The sequence below is a fragment of the Penicillium nucicola genome, assembly GCF_028828085.1.
Source record: "Penicillium nucicola strain IBT 29836 chromosome Unknown utg000011l, whole genome shotgun sequence".
Lineage (NCBI taxonomy): Eukaryota > Fungi > Ascomycota > Eurotiomycetes > Eurotiales > Aspergillaceae > Penicillium > Penicillium nucicola.
This window is the reverse complement of record NW_026643135.1, coordinates 243,988-268,450: the sequence shown is the minus strand read 5'-3', so window position 1 is coordinate 268,450 and position 24,463 is coordinate 243,988. Positions and strand designations below refer to the sequence as shown.

Here is a 24,463-nt window from a genome sequence, read left to right as displayed (position 1 = left end):
GTGTGTGTGATAGCTCACACGCACAGATCCCTCGCCCCGAACTATCGATCAAATTCTACTTTGTATTCTATAGTGTTCAGGATTCAGAGATCGAGTCACTACTGTACATTAAGTTAGCCCTGTCAAAAGAAATAAAATGTTTCTCTCCTGGCAATATGCCTCATAGGCTGATTTGCACTGGTCCATAGGTTATCGGCAATATAGGACTGTTGACCATTAAGGGCTCCCCCTAGATACCCTATTTAGCTTCAATTTGGACGAACCAATGTTCCATAGTAGAGTTTGCTAAGATCCACTCAATATTTGTGGTCTATCATCTCTTTCCCCCCCTGCTGTAGCTGTGCTATTTTGGATATTCTCCGATCCAAACGCTTTTCTGCACAGCTGCATTATCTAGAGTTTGAGGGAACTTCTATACATGTCCAGGTTCATCAGAGAGCTACTACTCCGTACAGTATATCTACGATGTCCTCTTGACTGTGCAAACTTAGAGCCCCAGGCGAAGTGCACACGTCGACTAGACTCCCTTTGTCTCAAACAGCCACGCAAACGCAGCATGTCCACATGGCAACTTCAAGCGAATGGCTGCCTCAGTGCTGGCATATATACTTTAGCAATCAGGTTTGTAACCCAACTCTTACAGTATTGCATGGTCCGGAATCAATCCGACAACCTCATGTATAACATCTAACATGTCATCTCCACCGGCTCCACTGTTCAACGTCTAGATCCTACGGGAAACATGACCCGACAACCTGGCCCAGACTCATATTGACATTGGCTATTCAAAACTTACATCTAGTCATGGCGTCTGTGGCTGTGCCATAGCTAGTAAAATGGGAATGCAGCGTATGGAGTAGAAAGAAAAGACTTCGCCGACGCCGTGAAATGCTCGAAGGTGCAACTCGGATTCCTCTCGAGTCTATGTGAAAAAGAGAGTCCTCGGGAAAGAGAGCCCCGAGGACTCTCCTGTGATGTGCGTTCTTGGTGACTGAGAAAAGATTGCAATCGGAGAAAAGAGATCTCAAAATTGGGTTGTGAGGGTGGAGATCGGGATATACGCTCACTTGCGTTTGGGGCGAATGAATGGGTCCGTTTCCTTCTTTTTCCGCATGGGGGGACGAGGCCTTGGACCTGGATTGGAGCCCTACCGGCAATTTAGTATGATGCATCGAAAAGTCAGATAAATGTCTTACCTCTGCCCTGGGTCCTGTTGGCGGGGCTCGGGGTGGGGGATTCGCAGTCGGGTAGGCCGGGCCATCGCGAGACGGCTTGATGAGGCCCTGAAGGGTGGTCAGCATCTATAACAGGATTCTGGTCGATGAATCGAGCGCACGGCCAAACTTACGGGCGGCGGTCCATCGGCTCGCGGTCCCTTGGGAGCATTGGGAACCAAAGAAGCAGTCTAGCGTTTGGTTATTTGGTTAATGATGGTTCAGACCAAGAGAATAAGGGTTACTTACCCCCGGTGGACCTCCTTTGGGTCCCTTTGGTGCATTAATAGGCGCAGAGAGACCTGGATGACCAGTGGGTCGACTCTTGGGAGCTTGAACTGTTCTAGAGAGACCTGGATGGCCGGTATTCCGTGGACCGGTGGGAGCATGAGAGGGCGCATTTGATTGTCCAGTTCGAGGACGTTGTGCGTTGGGTCCATCGGAGACAGAATCCATGCGCTTTCGCTTTGCACCCTCAACAGGGTTGGTAGGAGGGTTCGCAGTAGTGGCCTGGACGACTGGGACTTTCGGGTTGTGCCCTCCTAGCTGATTTTCTCGTCGGCGATCGCCCCTTTCTTTCTTTTGTTGCTGGAGCTTATACTCATCTCTGGAAAGACGATCGCGATCGAACTTCGAGAGACGTGTCATGGACTTGCAGCTACCGGCCGAGTGCCCAATCTGGCCGCATTCAAGGCAAAGTTCGGCTGTGCAGAAGACTTTGGTGTGACCGCCTTGTTTACATCGATAGCAGGTTCCTCTGGCATGCTCTTTTGCCTCGTTGTTACTGCAATTCGAGGTGAAATGATCTGCGCTTCCACACAGCCCACACATCTTAGTTGTATCCAAACCCGCAGCTCCCCCAGAAGGCCCGTCAGGCCTTGACGCTGGGGGTGTACCGCGGCCAGAAACAGAAACAGAAACGGATCGGGAATCAAGACCGATGGAGGCGGACGAAGGGCGGGATATGGAGGCCAGGGATGAGGCTTTGTCAGGAGTATCGGGACGAGTAGTCTCGGATGGAGGTACATGGGGAGTTGGTTCAACGCCGATATCGATCATTTCGGCCTCTTTGTAGCCGGTAAACTGTGGCCTCTCCAACATCTTCATGATGTTACCCTCCGTGTAGATATTTCGCTCTCGCGCATTGCGGACGAGGCGACTCCAGAATTGACCCTGGATCAAAGCCTGCGAGTTACCCAGAACCCAGAGCGATGATTTAGCACGCGTAAGACCGACGTTCATACGTCGGACATCAGCCAAGAAACCGATACCTTTGTTGGATGCTCGTACACAAGAGAAGATGATAACCTCACTTTCCCTACCCTGGAAAGCATCGGTGGTGTTGAAGTCGACCTTTTTCAAAATTTCTTCTCCATATCGATGAACGAATTGATTCTTCATCTCTCTGAGTTGACCCTTATAAGGAGTGATGATGCCAACCTTGCCGGAAAAGTTGTATTGTTTGACATCTGTTATCAAACGCTCGTAGAGTTGCATCGCAACTTGTAACTCTGCCAAATTGACTAAAGAGCGGCCCTTTGGTACACTTGACTGCATACCTTGAACATCAAAGAATCGGTAGGGACTGAGCAGTTCACTCTGATGCCAAGGGCGACGGCGAAGCTTAGCCATGTCCGGTCCATCCTGCAACTTACCGTCATAAAACGTATCACTGGGGAAAGCACTGATTTCCGGATGCATACGATACTGAATATCAAGCAAGTGAACGTCCCTGGGGTGGTTTTGCTGCATACGAACAAACAAACTCTGCTCGTACTGGAACTTGGACGCCATCTTTGACAGTACAGTGGGAGGCAATTGCTTAGGATCACCAACAAGCACACATTTCGAACAACCGTACTTCAGAGGAATCAGAGCACTAAGCTCGATACACTGAGCGGCTTCATCAATAATGACTGTCTCGAACTCGACGTTCATGCCTTGGAAGATTTCATGGCCAGATCCACTTAGAGTGGTGCAAATGACATGAGAGCCATTGATAATCTCTTCCTGGATGCGCCGTTTATGCATATCAGCATTGCGAGCCAACGTATGGTTCTGATCTCGAGCCTTGTCAATAGACGTGCTGAGCTGGGATCGCTTCTTCTTCATCAGCTCGAACTCGCGCTCGAGTTCGTCTGGTGGAGGTAATCCCTTTGCTCTGGCTTCATCCAGACGTGAACGAAGCTCCTTGAACGTGGTATCGGTTTGTTTGTGCTCTTCATACAGCTTCTGCATGTCCACGCCATTTCCTTTACTCGGATCCTGGTTCAGACGGGCATTGACCACCTCATCGAGAGTGACATCCAGGACCTTAGCGTTGATTGCTTCACTCCTTCCTAGACGAAGAACATTGACCTTCTCGGTTCGTCCATCGGATGTCTTCACACCTTCCTTCAATCGCATGACCAACTCGTCCACGGCAGCGTTACTAGGCGCACAAAGCAGAAGCTTTTTGGAGAGCGTGTTTCTGGCTGCTGGTCCACCGATGCTCACAGCTTGTTTCCCAAGAACATTGGTGAGAAGACTGCCAACAAGTGCGATGATAGTTTTGGTCTTTCCGGAACCTGGGGGACCCTGGATGAGAGTGAACGCATCGTTGTCGACAGCGGACTTAATAGCTTTGGCCTGAGCACGATTAATGGTGTAGTTGTCCATAATAGGCTGAAGCCTTGTGTCCGCATAATTAAGAATAGGAGAGGGTTTGGCCAGAACGATCTCTTCGCATAAATCGTAATACTGCAAGGCCATGAGGGCACCGTATTCACGCTCCACGGGAGTCATAGATGTTATCTTGGCCGCCCAAGCTTCAGTACCGGGTCCGAAGTTGGCGAGGAACTTGTTGTTCCCAGGATTGACTCGATAGGTGACCTCCAGCTTTCCATTCTTTCGATTGACACCACAGACACGTGCGAGAACATGAGGCGCACTAGAATCCTTTGTGGGCTCAGATGCGTTTGAAAATAAAACAAGATCACCTTCTCCGATGCTGAAATCCTTCGGCGGAAGACCGAGTGGCTGAGTGCTGAATTCAATCCAGGAGTCCACAGCTAAACGAGACATGACCTTTACTTGGAAGTTCCTGAAGTTTCCTTCTTCCTTGGATTGCTGGAATCCTTGCCAGGCCTCAAGGATCAAGAGCGGCTCAAAAGTACCTTGATAGTCGCCTGGGGACCGGAATGAGTTCGAGACAAGGGTGTAATCCTTTTGGTCCGAGGTCGTAGGAAGGTCGCCCGTAGCGAAAAAGTCCCAGGATAGAATGGAGTGGTGAAGGGATCCCAAATCAGGCGCCAAGCGCGCTCGCATATCTTTGATAGATCGATGGCGCTTGGTCTTTTTGACTGGCTGTTGCTGCATGGCTTGCTTTTTGCTAAGTTCATAGGCGGCGACAGCGTCCGGTTTTTTTGGTTTGGCACCGAAGAGCTCCGTATCTAGTTCATCCTCACTTTCAGAATCCGATTCCGAGCCAGAGGAAACCATCATACTATCTGCCGGGGCGGTATGGTCCTTGCCCTTGATACCAATACCTCTCAAGCCCGATCCTTGCTCAGCGGTGAGTTGAGCAACGCCTTGTGCAGGCATGCTCTTCTTGAGCTTGGCAAGCTCGGCCATATCTCGTTTCTTTTTCGCCTCCTTCTCGCGCTCCCGCTTCTCACGGAAAGATAGAACTTGGGTGGCGTCATCTTTAGGACGTGAAGGCACAACAGGTTTGGGAGCATTATCACGGCGTGCCTTGAAAGACATCGAAGACAAGAGTGTATTGCCCGCCTTTTCAGCGTTCCGTTTCGCCTGGGCCGCAAGTCGTGCCTTGTTAATTTCCACAGAGGAGGACAATTCAAGAAGGGTTTGGTCGGCGAGATTATCGTCGAACTCGTCATCGCTGTTAACGCGAGAGGAGCTCAAGACATCGGAGGGTTTGGCAAAAGAGGTGATGGAGGATTGTTTCTTGAGAGCAGCCGTGGAAGCAGTAACGACAGGCTTTTTGTAGTACGCTTCGAGCGAACGTACCAATTCAGCCTTTTCACGTTGTGTGAGAATTGTCTTGATAGCTCCGTCAACAGCAACTCCCTCAATAAAGCTCAAGGCATCAGGCTTCACAGTAGTTACGTCCATCGCACCCAGTCTCCGTAGAAGCTTCGAAACCAACCCTACGAGAGTCGTTGCCAGATATTCATCCTTCAACCTGAGCCATTTGACCATGGCACTCATGGTCGTGGTGGGCGACTTCAAAAAGTTCTCAGACACAGACTTTTGCCCAGGATCTGCGTTTGCTACAGCCCCCAGGAATACGCCATACTGGTCGAAGAGGAAGTCGGCAAATTGGATCGTGTCACGACAGAATTCAAGCATGACAGACTTGTCGTTGCCACGTAGATGCCATGCCTCGGTTTCGTCAAAAATCGTGGTCAATGCCAGCCACAAATACTCCCAGAGCTTCTGCAACGACAGAACCTCTCTTCGATCTGCGAGGTTACGAGTGCGCAGCATACCAGTTTGGCTATCACATAAGATCTCTACAATATCCGTACCAGTGTAAAGCATTCGCGGAGCTGGCGCGAACGTCTTCATGTTAGAGATTCGGCGGAATGACCAGCTGAGGCCGTAGACCGTAAGTGTGAAGTCCGTTTGCAACAGGTGAGAGATAGCATCTCTTCGGGCTGATTGACCACTGACGTTCTTGATCACGTCAACGGCGGCCTGATAGGTATCCAGATCAGCAGCAAACAAAGCCGAGATCAAAGCGCTGCTTGTGTCCTGGCTTTGGAATAGCTTTTCCAAATGTTCGTGTGGGAATTCAGACAGACGTTCAATGATCTTGCATGAGAGATGGGTGAGATGCCCATAGATCATGTTGAAGTGTGTCTTCTCTTGGTTTCCTTCTCCTTTAGTAGGGAACTTCTCCAGTCCCACCAGAGGTAGAATTCCCAACAGCGCCGAACTTGACAGTGGCAAATTGTCACGATGGAGATTTTTAATGACAGCATCCCAGATAGGGGCTGAGTAAGTAGATACTCCGTGTGAGAGTGTGTTATGCTTCAGAATGACCTCATAATCAGTCTTCAAGGACTGACACTCCAGTGCTAATGTGTTGCGCACAACATCCATGCACAGCGTGACGAGCTCCTGTTGGCGGCTTTCCTCGACATTGAATGTGGGAGGATTGAGAATTGTGGTAATGTTATCACTGACTACACCCATTGTCTCTGCGAGCACGATTCGTGCAACTGAGCCCCGAGAAGCCTCATTATCTGTGAAGCGGCGAAGCGTCTGAAGAAGACAGGTCAAGCCAAGGTGGAAACAGTGGTAACGAGTGAGATTGGGAAATTGCGGATCCTGAAGTCGACCAAGCAGCTGCAGCTCCAGAAATCGACAAGCAGACGGTTGATGGGCGCCTTTTAAAGAGTTGAGGAACGGAGTGACCCAGGAAAGCATGTCTTTTAAAGCAGACCTCTCATAAGCTTCGCCCTCGGTGGTCTCCAATAGGAAATTATTTAGCTGTGTGTTGAAAAATGCCAGCTCCATGATAGCCTGGGGAGATATGGTTTGCATGGCGTCCCAGAAGTCGGCTGGTGCTTTTTCGAGAAAAGTCTGAATAGTGTTAAGAAGAAATCGGAGACCTATGATAGGTAGAGCAAGATGTTCCACAGACAGGCGACAAGGGTCAATTTCCAACCCTCGAAGCTGATGTGTGATTTGTCCCTGATCTAACATTTTGACGATAAGTTGCATGCCTCGCCATAACCGTTGGATGGACGCAAATTGGGGTGGTTGTTGCGATGCTGTTCGCAACGCCCTGAGAATACCGTCTCGCATCGCCCAGTCAAATTCCAGGGTGGTTGGAGACCGCGAGTATCTTGTCCAGGCCTGAATAGCCCAGAAACTGCGTTGTGGGTTGGTATCAAATAGAAACTGAGTGACCGCAGGCACGTAGTCCGAAACCTTTAGACTTCGCTTACTTTGGATCAGCTTAAATGGCTCATCAAAGTGCTCTTGTAGGAGGTTTTCTTTGCACAGCATGGCGTCGCAGCTCAAAGTCTCAAATATTGAGAGTAACGCAGCTCGATCCAGGACATTTAAAGATATATTTTGTACTGGAGTCGCTCTGAGCTGTGTTGTCGCTGTGGCCAAATTGCGTGTGATCCTCCTGATGTCCCACTCGTCGATTGTCCGAGCAAACGCCTCGACGTCCTCTTCCTGGTAATTCTCCTCCTTCAACTGGTCCATGAGCCAGATTTTGCCAGTGTAGTACTCCTTGATACAAAGATCACATTTTTCCAGTGTCTCATCGAGTTTGCTCAGAACCCAGCTCTGGAGTTCTTCCACGCCTTCACTGTTGTATGCGAGGATTCGCATGCATGAAAGAAACTTCTGTTTCTGAGCAGTGCTTTCAGTAACGATTTCTCGGATAGACCGTCCTGACTCGTCCACTCCATCGAGGTTATCGTAACGTCCGTAGTCATCTTCAGTCTGTCGGGGGCAGAGGAGGTGGGTGCCCTCCGGAAGGGCCTTGAGCTCGCTAATCGAAACATCCCCTCATTAGTCTCATTTGAATTGTTTCAAAAAGTTGGATCACCTACGCGATTGCATCCACAAACTCCATGGCTATGGCAATCTCGAAATCTGGAGATGCGAAGAACTAAATGACAAGAGTTTGGTTGCTTGGCCCCAGAAAGGCAGCAGCTAACGCATTGTCGTCGAGAAAAGGTGACTCGGCGTTTATCTGGTTCAGTGTTCTTCAAGAAATCATATGTCGGGCTGCAAACGAGGCTTCGCAAAAATAAGCTGGTGGACTGAAGGTGTTGAAACAAAGGTGCTGAAGCGGCAAGAGGTCAGACAGCGTTGTAGGGTGTCCAGGGATGATCTCTATATGATGCTGGCTGAGAAACAGAAACCAATGAGAGAGAAATCAAAAAAGAGGTCACCACTTGCGGTTATGAAGACATGCAAGCCGATGTTTGTATGAAGCTCCAAGCTGGACACAAAAATCCCGAGGTCAAACGCGTCCTATTGGTGGGAGCCCTGGGCGGTGAAGCTGCCCTTTACGCGTGGACGCGCGCCATTTTACCCAAGTAGGAAATACTTAAGCAGCCACTTTAGTCTTCGAAATGGGGAGATTGACGACTCTAGGCGTATTGTTTGGGGTTAAAGCTACAGGTTTACAGTTGCAATTTACACCGCTGCTTGATCTGTCTAGGTAGAGGCCATGCACAAGCTTTGAAATAACCGCATTATAACCGCATTAAGTACTTTGCTCACTGAGGGCATGGAATAGAATACAGGAATATCATCCCCCAGCTGGCTTGTCCCCTATACCAGGAGCAAGAAACACAAACGGGAGGAAAAGCCAAAAGATCTTCCAACAAAAAATGACCCCACAAATGGATAGCAAACAACGGGAAACGTTCAAGAGCGGGCGTCATACACTTTTGCAGAGACAGGAACGCTTTTGTACAACAATAGACCAAAAAGGTCTCGGTTTGGAAGATGCAGAAACGAGACATCATTTAAGGGAGTGTATGAAAGGAGAAAAAGAGAAAGAAAAAGACTAAGAGTCGGAGTGAGGGGGGAAACAAATCAGACATGCGCTAAGCCTCCGGCCGAATAAAGTAAGAAACCAAACGCCTGCTTTCTATCAGGGAATATAAAAGACTCAAAAATGTAAAACACCACGGAATATTGCTCGTCAAATAGGAATGGTGAAGGGAAATCACAAAGAGCTGATCAGAATAACCGAGGGGAGAACGTCATCGGACAGGTCGTCGAGGTCAATGCAACGCAGTGTGCGCTCCTCTAAATCATATTATGTGCAGAGGCATCATCAGGAGTCCGGAACGGATCTTCAATTTGACGATTGGGTGTGTTGGAGGACTCTACTCGAGAGAGCATGGCAGCAGTAGTATAATCGTTGCTCTGCTCAAAGCTGGGTCGACCCCGTTCGAAGGAATGTCGTGTCCGGTCGTGAGATCGGCGAACATAGTCTACCGATTGTGGCCGCGGGTACTGGTCAAGGCTTGCGGTGTAGTTGGTACCGTTGCTGCCATTTTGACTGCGAGGGTTGTGTGTATTCGCAGTGGGGGCCATGGACGGCGCGTAGAAGGGTCGCTCGTCGTCGGGAACCACGGTATCCTGCTTCATGGCAGGCTGAATTGGCTTCACGATCTCTGAAGAGGTTGCTGATGCTTCACTGAGAGCCGTGCTCTGGGAAGCGGGGTCTTTCACTTTTGGAGGCACAGCGGGCATATTGTCGAGCGCATCAAGGTACTTGAACTTGCCCTGGGTCACCTGTTCCCGAATGATATCAACATCAAGCGGGAAGAATACCTTCTGAATGGAGTTGTAAGTGAACCTCGGCAGCAAGGAGATCAGGATAGTAACCAAAAGCACGATCCAGTAGCTCAAGGCTCCATATACCTCAGCAGCGCCATGGAGGAATTGGCCTGAGGAAATGAAAGACGTGTAGATTCCAGTCCACAGGAAGATCAGCAGGCTACTGATAACGTTGATCAGAGACGTGAACCAATCCCATCGGTAGGTGTTCATCATGATGTAGAGGTTGCTGGAGAGAACGGCGCATGACGCGACAAGAATACCAATACGCGCTCTGTCATTGATATTCCGACCATCGCTAGTGGCGAAGTTTGCCGGGCGGAACAACAAGTAAGGCATGAAGAAACAAATTATTGACTGGTACAAGCCATCGGCCATGTACAACCAAAATTTGAGTTGCGACCATTCCTTTCGCTCGATGCCTCTCATGTAGAGTTGCGGGACGGCGAGAGAAACCTTGTCGTCCACATCCTGATCGAAGATACCCATGAAGATAACCGGCAAGGAAGTGAACGCAAGGTTGACCAGTACAATGTAAGTGTAGTCGAACAAGTAGGAACAATCGAAGTCGTTGTAGATACAGTACCAGAAGAGAGCGAATGTCCACACAAGATTCTGGAGAATAGTCAGTAAGAGAGAATCAACCCATTCAAACATTTATCACTTACCTTGTAGAAGAAGTTGGCCGTGCACTCTCCAAGACGGCGGTAAGACCATCTACCATGCACTAGAAGGAGGCGCTGGAGGTACCGGAACTGACCGATGGCATAATCCGAGGACATGACAGCTTGCCTACCTTCTTCACCGGCAATACCAACACCCACATCGGCCTCTTGAATCATCGCCACATCGTTGGCACCATCACCGATTGAAAGGGCCATGATGTTAAGGCCGTTCTTGACCATGTTGACAACAGCGGCCTTTTGTGCCGGACTTACACGACAGCAAAGCACAGCCTTGCATTGCTTACACAACAGGAGGAACTTTTGCTTCAACTCGTCGGACAGCATAAGCTTGAGAGTTTCACCGTCGACGACCACGGCATGCGTAGCTTCGGGTGGAGAATGATCTGTTCGTGCAGCAACAAGTTCTTCATCGGATCCGGTCAAACCGAAGGTCTGTAGATGCTTGTCAAGCTCGGCTTCAGCCTGTTGAAACTCGGTTTCCGCAATGTTGAGCACAATCAACTCCATGTTGTTATTGAGAAGATTACATGAGAAGCCGATGTTGATAGCAGTCTCCACCTTGTCACCAGTCAAAACCCAAAGTTTGATACCGGCATCCGCAAGAAGTTGAATTGTGTCTGGAACGCCATCTTGCAATCGATCCTCAATGGCTGTTCCACCGATGAGCATGAGTTCCTGCTCGATTTCGCTGGAAACTTTCTCGAGCTTCTCCTCACGATCAGTGATCGCAGCGGCAGCAATGTCATGCTCCTTAACCCAGCTTTGGTACTCCTCTTCACTGAGTAGGCGGTCGGCAACGCATAAGGTTCGGAGTCCTTCTCTGGCGAATTCCTCCAAATGCTCTGCCGTCTGCCGTCTGAGCTCTTGCTGCTTGCCACGGGCAAGACGAGAATAAATGATGCTATCAGCACCCTTGCAGAACAGGCGGATAGAACCATCAGGCATTCGGATGATCGCACTCATTCGCTTTCTGGATGAGTTGAACTCGAGCGTGTTCAAAACGGTGTAAGTGCGTTCCTCGCCCATGATATTCAAGAGCAGGTCGTCACCGGCCCGACCCAGAACAGTGAAACCGCAATCTCGTGCGGTACTGACCAGCGCAGCCTCATCGGGTGATTGGGCCTTGAACTCAATCTGAGGGGGGTCACCAGGAGTATGTTCGGTGATGACGGTGTGACACAAAGCTAAAGCCAGGAAGAAATGTTCGTTGGACTTTTTCTGCTGCTCTCCAGATTTTCCGTCCAAATCAGCCACGAATTTGGAAGCAATGAAAGTCAGTTGGTCATCGTGCAGGTAGGGATTGTCGTGAATGCGACGCAAGTTGCGAAGCATTTCCTGACCATCGGCAGCAATCTGTTCTCGGGCCACCAAAGCCTCTGCATCGGCATCGGCTCCCTCACGACGCCTCATGCCAATTTGAGCTTCGGTGTACGCCTCACCGTAGGAGACACCATTGATTGTGCACTTCTTGAACTCCATAACGTTCTGGGTCAAAGTACCAGTCTTGTCGGAGAAAATGTACTCTACCTGACCGACATCATCTGAAATGTTCCAAGACTTAGGAACACAATAGATGCCGAGTTTCTCGTAGTACATGTAGAGATCACTGTGAATGAAAACAGCTTGGATGGTGCGTACAATTTCGAGTGAAATGTATAGGGAAATGGGAACCAAGTTTTGGAACAGGATAACTGCAGTCCAGAATGTGACAATACCGGTCACAGGAGGGGTGTCTCCATATGACTCGAGATCGAAAAAGTCCAAGGACCTATCTGGCGCTGCCCATGCGATTCCGTTCACGATACCCGAGACGAGACACATGAGGAAGAGAATGATGAAATTGTAAATGACGTTCCAGTTGAGATCCTTGGCCATGCGGGGACGCTTGGCCGGGGTGGCACCAGAGTTGAGCATGATCTTGCTCTCTCCACCGGTGAAAAGAACAACACCGAGGACCCATTCAGTACTCTTCAAGTTGCAACCACGGAGCAAGATGTTGTTGATTGTGATGGGCTCTACCATCTCTTTCCGAGGCGCCTCTGGGAAACGCGAGTCACGCTGATCCCAGCGGACGGCACCGTTGTACGAGTACAAGTTGGCATGGGGCGCCTCACTTTCAATGACAAACTCGGCTTTCTCGCAATCTCGAGCATGTTTAACTTTACGACCACAGTGAAGGGCCTGGCGAACCTTCAGGTTGGTTTCTCCATCGAGTCCTTTGGTTTCGACGTAACAAGCACCGTCCGGGTCGGATGTAGAAAGAATGACGATGTCGGCGGGGATTGGGTCTTCGTTATACAAACGAACAAAGTCACCAACTTGCAAACTCTTCCATTGGTCTCGTTTGAAGCGAGCCACTCCAGGCGTTTGCTTGGACATATCCAAAACAGTTCCATGCTTCTTGTCTGGCAACGGCTCCATGACACTCTCACGGGCTGCGCTGTTTGGGGACAAGAATTTGTTCTCTGGTTTGTTCATCATTGGCCAATCTTCGCGCGCTTCGGGTTGAGGCGACGGAACATCAGTCATTGGGATGGCGACATCTTCTGGGGCCAGATTGCGCTCTGTATAGATTGAGGATCGAGGATCCGCGGTGCTCATGAAGGATTGACGTCGCTGTCCTTCCTCGTCGTGCTCTGCGGGTTGCTTCTTTTTGAATTGAGACACAATCCACTTGTAGGACGCGATCGTACCCCGGGTACTAGCCTTCTTTACACGACGCCATAATCCAATGTTGTCTTCGGTCGAATTGACATTGTTCCAGTCGACCAGTCTGTAAACGGGAGAGTTGTTGACTTGGTTATCAGACACCGTTCGACCCCAGTCCTCAATGGCATCTTTGATAGCTGTCACTACAATAATGACGATCAGGGGAACAGCATTCAGACCAGGGTTGTTGGCACCGAAAATAGGGAAGAACTAGAGCGCTTCCGTTAGCAGAGATTCTGATGAAATTCAAAAGGGGCGATATTTGACGTACATTAAGAATAATGACGAATAAGAAGTAAATGTTCGCGATGTTGTGGAACTGCAACCAGATGTTGTAGGGTACGAAAGTAAGCGCGGTATATTTGGCGGTACGGATCTTGTTTCGTGGATAGCTGATTTGCAGGTGGCCATCTTCGTCACGTTCGGACTCGGGAATCGGAATACTGAAGTAAATTCTCCGATTCGACCCACCATCTGGGTTATCCTCACCGTCTGTTGATCCGGCGTTGGTTGAGGCGCTTGTGTTGGTCGACTTTCGCTTTTCCTCCTTCATATCTGACCGCTTGTGGAAGCGATCAATAATAGAGACCCGCTTTTTGATTCCTCCATGTCCGGGGGCTCGAGTTGTCGCCCATCTTTGTCGTTTCGTAGGTTTAGATACGTTGCTGCCGACCTCCCGGATATCACCACCTTGCTCCTGGTTATCCTCCCCATTCTCCCCAGGGAAGTTCACGGAAGCCATCTAGGCTAATTCTGTGCCTTTCAAGAGCATAAAACTTCACAAAATTCTAAGTTGTCGGTACTGTACGAGCTTCCGATTTGCACAGCCGGGGATCCGATGGCGCCGGGCGCGAAGGGGGATTGTCGATGTAGCGGTAATCACAGGATCGGAGCGCTCTTAAATCGCACTGTCCCTGTACGTGCCAAGAGCCCGAAACTGAAGTAGCGATGAGCGCGTTTTCAGGACCAGGCAAGAGAATCGAGGGTTTTGGGGGAGGGGGGTCCAGGCGAACAGGGTTTCGGCCGATCGAGCTGAGGCAAAGCGAAGGGCGAGGGGTTACAGAGTACTCCCACGCGGGGCCATTCAAGCAAATTGAAAGAGATGGAGAGCAATGCAGCTAGAGGAATCCTCTTGAGGGTAGTGAGGGAAGATGAATGGGCTTACGAGGATCGTAGTAACGTACTGTTACGGCTTACCAACATGCCTGCTTAGTCACAGCATCCCGGGGCTCCGACTTGGCACTCGGTTTTTTTTTTTTTTTTTACACGCGTTCACTGTTGCTACTAACACTGCCTCATCTCCTTTTCAGGCACCTTTGTTTCTTTAGTCGTTGTTATTCGTGCATTTATTTTACATTGGCATTAGGGCTTACAGTCTACACTCGGTCTTCGGTACTCGGAGCTGGTGTTGTCCGTAGTAATCTAACACTAGCACCAATATGCACTAATAGCACTAAACTCATACACTCATACATCAATACTCCAGCCCCCGTTGCCCCCCAGCCCTGGAACCTCTCTCAATCTCTGACTGTGGCCACCGGAATCGGATTATCGGCAACTCGGATGTAGGATCCAGGGAAACTGATCTACGGAGGTTCAATATTTGCCCCTTTTGCTGTCCACTGTCCATCCGGCAATATTCCCGTTTTACTCCAGTTCTTCACTGTATGGTAAGCTGACTTGCAGACCGAGGCCATTGGTGGCCTATGTTCTAGCCCCCCGCTTAGTCGTTTATTTCATACACTACGTACACCTTTAGCACTACAATCGAGATGAGCTGGCCTCTTCTGCTTCTTTGTTCCGCCCTATCATTTAGATATGCCTATGCTGTGCCGGATATGAACGCCATGGCTGGTATCGAAAATTGCATAATTTGCATAAAGGTGCCCTCTAATAGCTGTAACAAACCGGAAATTGTACCAGGAATCTCCAAGCCCCTAATGATATCACCCAAGCGCCGGGTCGGAGCATTGAAACCACCAACACGGCACGAGCGTAGTCAGATCCACTTGAGTCCGCTCTCCTTTTCGGGTAAATGATCGGTCCTTCGGTTGACTGAGATCTAAAGGTTTTAGTGTCACAGACTGCAAAACGCCTGGATTTGGTTTGGGTTGTTTTCTTTGTACTCCGTATTGTGAAAGACCTCCCCGTATGCACCATCGTCCCCTTGTTTCCTTGGCATCCGCCATTCTGCAGTCCAGTCTTATAGGCTTTGAACTTTCAGGAGAGACCAGTGGTACTTCTGAGCGGACCCCAGGATGATCACTTTACTCGTATGATTCTCGTGTCCAGAATCACTTCCTCTCCCCCTCCCCAAAACGCTCGGGTTACCCATACGACCCCATATCCTCCTCATAGCTTCTACGCTATCGGATGTCTCACTGGCTATGGTTATTCAAGAAAGTCTAAGCTACAGACCGCAAGGCAAGGGTGAACCAGCCCTAGATTTTATACAATGACAGCCGCGAACTATAGTGGATCCATCTGCCGTCTCTTGGGTGAAAGTCAATTGCTACCCCTGATAGGCACGCCAGAAATAACAGTTTCATCTCATGTCTGTCGATCAAACACGAGACCATATTATGTTTTCCGGCTAAAATACGAAATAACGTTAACTGAGGTATGAAAGGTGTATGGCAGCCTATGACCGCCATCGGCTCCAAAGCTGTCACAGTCGTATAGTGGAGCCTCTTAGATAGGCAGCTCTACGGATACATATGTAAACATCCTCTGCAGAGTCGCGGCAGTGCATGTAGGCAAAGGGGGTGCGATGTGTAGACAGAGTGGGCACAAAGTAGTCTCGCTTGGAACTACGTGGATTATATGTGGAGACAACTTCAATGGCAATCTACATTACAGTATACAGTCTACATCTGTGCTCGTATTGACTATACAGTAGTCAGATCACTAGCCGCAGATCGACGCCACATAGGAATGTGGCAGATCGGGTTCAAGGGATATAGATAACACACTGCAGAAAGTCGAGCCTCAAGATGACTGCTTCACCAGACATCAACTTTGTGACCTAATTCCACCCACTCTGTAACAACTGGTAGATGTAGTGACCCAGGTAATCTTCGTTCAGTTGGCATTGGTGCTGAGTCAGGGAGTGTCATGTGACAGCGCGAGACTCCAACGCGCCAACGCGCTATTCTCCGTGGGGCCCCTCTCTCTTTCTTTGTTCAGTGCACGATGCGGTCGATTGCGGATTTTTTCAACAAACCGGCATTCTCGAAGGCAAATAATGATCGCGCACAAGAAAGTCAAGGTTCTGATGAACTCAAGTCTTCACCCCTCACGCAGCCCTCATCGTCCATGATGGGCAATCTGTCTCCGGAATCGGAACTGAAGGCCGAGGCGCAGTTGAATCGTGCGCTGTATGTGTCACTTCAAGAAAGCTTTTCGCAACCACCCACAGGGCCAAATTCTCAGAGTACCGAGTTTGCGCCAGTCTCATTTCTCGATGAAAGTTTTGGCGGATCTCAGCGCATCGTCAAAGACGGCAAAGAGGTAGTCATCAGTTCTGATGGAGAGGATACAGATTCAATATGTTCCTTGGACGACCCAGCCAGTCTCTTCGCCTCAATATCCAAAAAGCCCGAGACTGTCCCAGAAACGGGAATGAAACCGGGGCTTAAAAAAGTCAAATCGCCTAAAAAGTACAAGCACACAATTGATTCTCTTGTTTACGATGCAGTGGACGACAACGAGATCGAAGCCAAAGTCACTCAATTAAAAGCCAAGCTGGCGCAGAATACACCAAAGGTCACTGAAGATAAATCCGATCCTAAAAAAGGACTGAATGAAAGCGTCTTAAGTTCAGCTCTGGGCGACGAAAATGACGATAGTATTGGATTGCAACGTCTTCTGGATGCTGTTAGAAGAACAGAGGCTTTGGACTACGACCGAGCCTGGCGATTCTTCGATGGGTCACAAACGTTACCATCGGCTCCAGAATTTCCACCACACCTGTTCAGGAGCGGAACATATCTAGATGAATTTCTAACAGATCCCGAAGCTCGTGAGCGCCTTTTTATGTCAGGGGACTTTATTCAGATGGCATTGTGCAAGGAGCTTCTGCCAGACGACCTAATCATGTGGACTTTCCGTTCCAGTTCGTCACACATGTTGCTCAATTCATGTCCAAAACTTACTTTCTATCAGTTCCCTACGAGCGTCGAAACGAAATCAGCAACGCTTACTATCGGATTATCAAGGTTTGCGCATTTTCTTATACTCTTTGGTGGCCAAGTCGACTAAATGTAACTGTCAGGGCGTGGATGTGGACCGTCTCAAATCACTTATCCGTCCCGCTGATATCGATGACCTTTTTATGCGATTGGGAGCTAAGCCCCAATCATTGGATCTCTCCATCGCAATCAAGCCTATTCCATTACAAGGTAGTTCATCTCTCCGATTCAATTCGTCTTCGATTCTTTAATACTTGCTATAGAAGCCACCCCAGACTCAGGCTTGAAGGACAGTTTCGGTCTCATCTCAATCCTCAAATTACTCCGGGAGATTGCCGACTTGTAGGTTACCTCGAATTTGCCTGTTCATATACCAAGGCTCACAGAATCACAGACTTGCACAAGATACTCAAGAGCGAATCGTCCTTCTCTTACTACGTCTTACGCTTGATTTGTCCTTGACAGCAGACTTCGTGATATCCTCGGAGCTTCAGTGGACCATCAATGCAGTGCTCGACCCAGACAACTTTACCGATACAAACGTCGAAGCCTTGGTTCGTTATTTCATCCTAATGTTTCCCGAGTCGTTGACTAACGAATGCAGTTGTCTCGGGTTTGCCAAAATTTTTACGACACAACCACAGATATATGCATACAGAGCCGAGTTGTTCACCACATACTGCCAACTTCTCCGTGGTTTGCACTATTGCGATGCCGGCTTGCCGTTTCATTTTTGCTAAAAAGGCCCAGTCCGCTGTTTGAGCCTCCTGAAGATGTGCTTGATCTCAAGCGTATCACGGTGCTCCTGCTCAGCGATGAGCGTTTCCATGTCAAGCTGCTTAGAGGGAAAGGCGATTATGATTACGGGGAATTGATTGCGATTGCCGCTCTTCTCAATGTTGCAATTGATTCCTCTGTGTTAGAAATCAGACACAAAGAGACTCACACTGAATCGGAGTATAATGCTGCTATTGACAAGCTGGCAGCTCAGATCAAGCTGATGTTCAGTTCTATTGAGGATTCAGGTGCTTCGCATCTCAAGCGAATGTTGGCCAAAGAAGCTCTGGAGGCCCTGCACTACCGGATTGTCTATTCGGTCCGGTCAAAGCCACCGCCGAAAAAGGCACTGTTCAAGTCATATGCCAGAGAAAGAGATGGTAACATCCGCAGCTTGTTCGGCAGTCCTTCCATTGATATCGGACAGAATGTAAGACAGAGTGCGGCGATTGCACCGAGGGATTCCACCGCATCAGTCGGTCACGCTTTAGGGAATACAGAGATCCCCATCCGCAAGCATGACCAAATCCCATGATTATCCTCCAGGATAGATACGCATGTGCTGAAACCTTCCTGGGCCCTGAAATGACTTACGACCTTATTCATATTTAGAAGCGATTCATGTTTAAAGCAGTTTATTTAGAAGCGATTCATGTTTAAAGCAGTTTTCTTACCAAATATAACAAAACTATTACTGATATAGAGCGAAAATACCGCTAATAAGCCTTTATCATATTCTAGACCAGACTTAGTAAACTGTGCAGAGAAATCTCCGGTCTATGAAAGCCAAGAGCAGAAAAGAGTATCGGAATTATAACACACGAAATACAGTCGCAAACGTGGAATCCAAGAAACAAGAACACGCTTAATCGTAGAACCTCCGGTTCTCGTTCTTTCCGAACAGCGTCTGTCGGACTGAGGGGAGAGCATCGTTCTCCAGCAATCGCAATCGCTCCTCAAAGGTGTTGTTAATCTCAATCTTGCCATTTCCACCGATCACAACGACACCACCAGCACTGCAAGCTGTTAGATCATCTTCATCATCACCAATCGGATGAGACACTTACGATCCCTCGGGCAAGGGCTCCGACTCGTCCACGGTCACAGTCACTTCCGAGCCAACCTTGTCTTTGTACTCCTTGGCAGCCTCCTCCATAGCCTTCTTAGCAACATCGAAATCCTGCTTGCGCGTGCGAATAGTGACCTTGTCCTCGTTAAGATAGTACAAGCCCTCAAGGACCAGCCCCTTGAGCATCTCCTGATACTTCTTCTTGTCGTTGGCAGCGACCTTGGAAACCTTCTCACGGGCGGTCTGGAATAGCTCATCGAGCAGCTCCTGGCGACCACCGAGCACGCGAAGACGGGTCTTGTTGGCGAGTGTGGAGCGGGTGATCTGCTGAGACATGGCGGCCTGCTTGAACTTCTTCTCGTAAAGGGTGTCGATCGCGGCGGTCTCCTGACGGACAAGCTTGGACTTCTCAATAGCGAACTCCTCGTCGGCCTTGAGCTGGATTTCGCGGGCCTTCTCAAGGGCTTCTTGCCGGATGAACGCAGTCATCTTGCGGAGCTCGCCCGCGACCTGTGGACATGGGGTCAGACTTCAAACCCTCCGAAGAGTACGATATCTACGCACCTGATCGTCCGAAAGAGCATGGCTTTGTGACATGTTGGCGGATTGAATGTGACTGTTGATGGAATGACGTGGGGAGAATGAGAGGATGTGTCCAACTAAGCTTGGACTTTGGGCCTTGGCGTTCGACGTTCCGCATCCAGTCCTCCACACTCCTCAACCTCCCTTGAATACGCTCGACTGTCTATGTTTCAACCGTCTAACCATGGCATATTTACTGCGGTAGTCTCTTGAATCTACTTCCGCTGTCTATTTAGCCAATGCACAATACCCGACATGGGCAATCTAGGTGACCTGTCGCCGGAGGGAAGCGTTGCCGTAAGAATACACATCCCCAGGATTCCCGTACAGAGTCAACCGCTGACACAGATCAGGTCGGTGTCATTGTTGGCTTGATATCAACTAGCCTCCAAGCGATCGGACTCACTCTGCAGCGCAAGTCGCATCTACTCGAGGATGAGAAGCACCCATATGATGTGCGCAGACCCCCCTACAAGCGCCGACGATGGCAGGTAGGAATGGGGATGTTTGTGATATCCAACATCGTGGGAAGCACCATCCAAATCACCACGTTGCCACTGCCGGTCCTTTCCACGCTTCAAGCGGTCAGTTCCCCTCCACCCGTGGCGCGCATCACTTGCTGATCGGAATCCCAAACAGTCCGGTCTAGTCTTCAATACGATATTCGCGACCTTGATTCTCGGGGAACCTTTCACTCGATATTCTCTCGCCGGTACGGTTCTCGTTTGTATAGGCGCATTGTTGATTGCGACGTTTGGCGCCATCGGAGAACCGGCACATACCTTGGACCAACTTTTGGATCTTCTACAACGCAAGCCATTCCTGTTATGGATGGGTGGAACCACTCTATTAGTGGTAGCTGTATTGGCGACCTCAAAACTGATAAAACACTTCCTGCCTTCGGCACGAGCGAAACCCTCGGCCTCTGGGCATTTTGCGCCACATCTACTGCGAGTGCAAAGCCGGATGAAGCTGATCCGAGGCATGTCCTATGGTTTTGTCAGCGGTATACTATCTGCCCATTCACTACTTTTGGCCAAGTCGGCTGTAGAACTGCTCGTGCGCACAGTGGTTGACCGTGTAAACCAGTTTAACCGTTGGCAGTCATGGGTTATTCTTCTAGGGATGATATTCCTAGCCCTGACACAGCTGTTCTATCTTCATCGCGGACTAAAGCTGTGCAGTACTAGTGTTCTATACCCATTCGTGTTTTGCATCTACAATATCATCGCCATCATGGATGGGCTGATCTACTTCCGGCAAGTGTCTCAGCTTGGGGGCTTCCATGCCGGTCTCATTGCTTTGGGAACCATTGTTCTCCTGGCTGGCGTTCTGTGTCTATCTTGGCGATTGGAAGTTATCGATAGTCACGCCCCTGTTAGCGCGTTAGGGCCCACCCAGACTGGACTTGGCCCTGGTATGGCGATCATGGAGGACCACCCGACCTCACCTCGATTGCTGGACGGCGAGGACGAAGAAGCACATATCAGAGAACGGGAGCCCCTTCTGAACACGACTACAAACACTCGACATCTTTCATATCAGCGGGGACGAGCTCCAAGCTTACCGCTCAATCTCCATCTTGATCACCCGGACTCGGTCGACCTGAACCCAGCCTCTATCTGGGCGGAACTAGACGATTCAGACTATGATTCCGCGGATGAACGACGTCGTTCATCCGCGGACCAGCCACGTAGCGCTAGTGGCAGTTTAACCCTTAATGGTCCACCACGACGGCTTAAACGGCACTCGACGATCGGCGCCACTACGCATGATCGAGGGTGGGGATCTCGCCGAGGCTTATCATCAGGGCTCGAGAACCAACGGCGTCGAAGATCGGGTCCTTTCGGTGGGAGTTCTGTCGCCGAACGCCAACGACGCAGTTGGGGCATGTTCAATTCCACATCTGAAGTTTCCCCCGGCGGTTACGGGACCATTCAAGAAGTTGCTGATGATACTCATGGCCATGAAGGCCCCCATGCACCAGCCGCCGGCTCTAGTATTCTTGTAGGGCCGAGGAGAGCCTTGGCCGGAGCCTGGAAATCGGGAAGACAATTTCTCTCTCGATGGAGCAGCCCGCGGGCGGGCACCCAGGCACAGGCCGACTCGGCAGATGAACTCTCGTCATCCCTACTCCCTCAAGCAGAAACTTATCCTTGAGTACGCCTGGGCCAGGCCAGCCATAACCACTCTCGGGTCTCTATAACGCCACTCATAACACTCACAACCTTGACCTACCCTCCAATCTATCTACCCCACCCTCTGCTCGTTGCTTTTACTCCTCCAGCGCCTATCGCCCTTGCTACCTTCTATCCCTCATGTACATTACCTCCTCTCTGGACATAACGAGCCCTACGTGCTCATGCCCTCGGTGTTTCAGAGGCCTTGTTCTCGACTTTTCTTTTCATTTGTGTTTCACTTTCCTCTGTCAAGATAACTATGATACCACAAATGCTGCTTACACGGCTCCGTACAAAGGAGTATGGGATGCTGATACAATGATAACTACTTTTTAAATATATCTCGTGGCCGTTGTTTGAGTAAATGATGTCTGTAACAAATGGTACCTTGAGATTCGATCTTGTCTGTAATATTATAACTTAATACTCTTTATCTCCTTGTAGGTATGTAGGTGTGTAAATAGGAAGATGGCATGGCATATATTTTCCGATGTCAACATCGACAACTAGAATCCACTGTGACTATTGTTTAAAGTTGTTCCAATCCAATCTCTTCACGATATACGTATTTCTTCAACGACATTGCTGGGATATGAGGGTAACTTATTTATTCGACCTCCCAGGACAACAACTCTACCCAGTGCAATACGATCATTTTCTACATGGACACTCTACGTGGAAGAGATTACGAGAACAAGAGGTTCCAGGGAAGAGGATCTGATTTCTCCATACCATACAAGTAATCACCGCAAAGACCCCCGGAGTAGTGGACAGACATGACTTGAGATTGGCCAGAATCAGACCAATACGGCTTGGATAAAAAAAACACACTTGAGATTAGACAATGAGAAAATAGACATAACAATAACCAGTAAAGGAAAAGTGTGTGAACCAGAAGATAGTGAAAAAAGACTGGAGAGAAAAACCACTTCGCCGACAATATTCAATGCACCACAAACACCACCATCCTCCGCCATTATCTAGGTAGAGGGGGGAAAACAGTAACCAGATTAGCAATGAAGCCCAAATTGTCTGCTTGCGCTCTTTCTCTTTTCTTATGTTTTTGAAATGGATGTGTTTTTTTTTTGGTCATATCTTTTTTTGTTTTTGAAAAGCCATGGTTCTCAGCATGTTTCTTGTTTTTCCTTTTCCCAGAAGGCGACGTTGAGAGGAAAACCAGATCCAGTATCATCAAAGGAGGGCTGGGTGAAACCAGGCGTTTGACAATACACAAATGGTTTTATGCGAGTGCTCTGGAAATATGATGCAGAGACCATTTCCGAGGGGAGAGTGGGATGACGGATCAGCATAGAGGGAGACGGGTATCAAATGAACGCGAGATATCGAGGCGCAGAGAGGAAAAAGAACACAAGAGAAGAACGCGCAGGATTTGGACCTAGGACCCGAACGGGCCGACAGATCAGATCATAAACATTTAAGCAGTAGGTTGATGCTGCGGGGGCATGCGGCCGCCGACGGGCATGGGGTACTGGCCACCAGCCTGTTGCTGCTGCTGTTGCTGCAGGTTCTGGTAGTAGGCCATCTGCTGCTGCTGCTCATTGGTCATGTACCCAGGGTGCATGCCAGGACGCATGTTACCCTGAGGAGCGTTGACGTTGCTGTGAGCAACGTCCTCGGGAGCCTCGGGGGCGACATCGGGGGCGTCGACGCCATTCTCGCTGGCGGCGGGGTCGGGGGCGTTCAGACATGCCTGTGATCATGTTAGTCCATGGAATTCAGGCGCCATTGAGGCAGACAGTAGCTTTACCTGGATGAGGTTCTTGCCCTCGGCCTTGGTCACCAACGGCTGGAGCTTGGGGGTGGTGAAAGTGTACACGAGTCCGGTTTCGGAGACGACCAGGAGAAGCACCTGAGTGCCGGTGAGGACCGACAGTTCGTAGGCCTAAAGGGAAACAAGAGCAAAGAGGTTAGCCGCCGTGTTCAACGGGCCCTATCCTATACTTCGTTTACAGTTGGGAAGTATAGCGACCTCGGGGAGAGTCTCGGGAATCTCAACCACGCGTACCTTCTTCATAATACCAGCCTTTCGCTTAGAGAACGTGATGTGGCGACGCGACTTATCCTGGATGAACTTGATTTCAATCTTGCGACGCTCACGACCAGGCTTGTCATCGTCGTCGTCCTCATCATCGGCGCTCATGCGGTTGCGCTTGGTTCCCCGTTCAGGCCCGGCCTGAAGGTCATCATGACCAGGGGAGAGCTTATCATCAAGAACAGCAGACATATTGAAGATAAATAGACGAAAAAGGTAGAGTATGGGGGGGGGATACCGAAAGGGGAGAAGATGACCCAATCGAGTAACGCGTTATGGGAGAAAGAAAGGGAATGGGGGAAGGGGAGCGAAGAAGGCAAAGTGCGAGTTGCGAGAGGCAGGCGGTCTGTCACGTGTGCGGCTGGTACAGGTATCAGTGGTCTCGGTGAGGGTACTTGTCTGATAGTGGAGAGGGCCACTCAACACCAAGTACCACCCCCTCCATTCAGTGGTATTGGCCTGTATGGTAAGATTACAGCCCCAGCACGAGGCTTGGCACGAGGCGCTAATTGGTCAATATCGACGCTGATTGGCTGCCGTTGGTCCGATTCCCCCGGTCTGGACTCAAAGCAGGAAGTATAAAGGGGATCGCGAAGGGTCAAGAGCCTCGAGATCAAGTCAACGAGAGAGAGACTGTATGTGTGTGTGTGTGTATAGGTGTGATTGGTGAGAACC

The 24,463-nt window shown here is 49.6% G+C and overlaps 6 protein-coding genes across 6 annotated transcripts; 2 read left to right on the top strand and 4 right to left on the bottom strand.

The window, feature by feature from the left end:
- Positions 1 to 1,063: 1,063 nt before the first annotated feature.
- On the bottom strand, positions 1,064 to 7,815 carry N7511_011197 (putative tRNA-splicing endonuclease; the record flags this gene model as incomplete). Its single annotated transcript, XM_057133574.1, has 5 exons — positions 1,064 to 1,147; positions 1,197 to 1,283; positions 1,349 to 1,405; positions 1,464 to 7,731; positions 7,793 to 7,815. 5 exons carry the CDS (start codon positions 7,813 to 7,815, stop codon positions 1,064 to 1,066), a joined length of 6,519 nt encoding a protein of 2,172 aa, XP_056978862.1.
- Positions 7,816 to 9,005: 1,190 nt separating this feature from the next.
- Positions 9,006 to 13,679, bottom strand: N7511_011196 (uncharacterized protein; the record flags this gene model as incomplete). The annotated part of the gene is made up of 3 exons (XM_057133573.1): positions 9,006 to 10,157; positions 10,211 to 13,147; positions 13,209 to 13,679. 3 exons carry the CDS (start codon positions 13,677 to 13,679, stop codon positions 9,006 to 9,008), a joined length of 4,560 nt encoding a protein of 1,519 aa, XP_056978861.1.
- Positions 13,680 to 16,129: 2,450 nt separating this feature from the next.
- On the top strand, positions 16,130 to 18,439 carry N7511_011195 (uncharacterized protein; the record flags this gene model as incomplete). The annotated part of the gene is made up of 6 exons (XM_057133572.1): positions 16,130 to 17,051; positions 17,102 to 17,154; positions 17,211 to 17,337; positions 17,391 to 17,469; positions 17,522 to 17,681; positions 17,732 to 18,439. The coding sequence occupies 6 exons, from the start codon at positions 16,130 to 16,132 to the stop codon at positions 18,437 to 18,439; spliced, it is 2,049 nt and encodes a 682-aa protein (XP_056978860.1).
- Positions 18,440 to 18,769: 330 nt separating this feature from the next.
- On the bottom strand, positions 18,770 to 19,570 carry N7511_011194 (H(+)-transporting V1 sector ATPase subunit E; the record flags this gene model as incomplete). Its single annotated transcript, XM_057133571.1, has 3 exons — positions 18,770 to 18,920; positions 18,972 to 19,483; positions 19,538 to 19,570. The coding sequence occupies 3 exons, from the start codon at positions 19,568 to 19,570 to the stop codon at positions 18,770 to 18,772; spliced, it is 696 nt and encodes a 231-aa protein (XP_056978859.1).
- A 240-nt stretch (positions 19,571 to 19,810) lies between these two features.
- On the top strand, positions 19,811 to 21,715 carry N7511_011193 (uncharacterized protein; the record flags this gene model as incomplete). The annotated part of the gene is made up of 3 exons (XM_057133570.1): positions 19,811 to 19,852; positions 19,909 to 20,139; positions 20,195 to 21,715. 3 exons carry the CDS (start codon positions 19,811 to 19,813, stop codon positions 21,713 to 21,715), a joined length of 1,794 nt encoding a protein of 597 aa, XP_056978858.1.
- A 1,455-nt stretch (positions 21,716 to 23,170) lies between these two features.
- Positions 23,171 to 23,980, bottom strand: N7511_011192 (uncharacterized protein; the record flags this gene model as incomplete). Its single annotated transcript, XM_057133569.1, has 3 exons — positions 23,171 to 23,446; positions 23,504 to 23,638; positions 23,726 to 23,980. The coding sequence occupies 3 exons, from the start codon at positions 23,978 to 23,980 to the stop codon at positions 23,171 to 23,173; spliced, it is 666 nt and encodes a 221-aa protein (XP_056978857.1).
- Between the last annotated feature and the right edge of the window lie 483 nt (positions 23,981 to 24,463).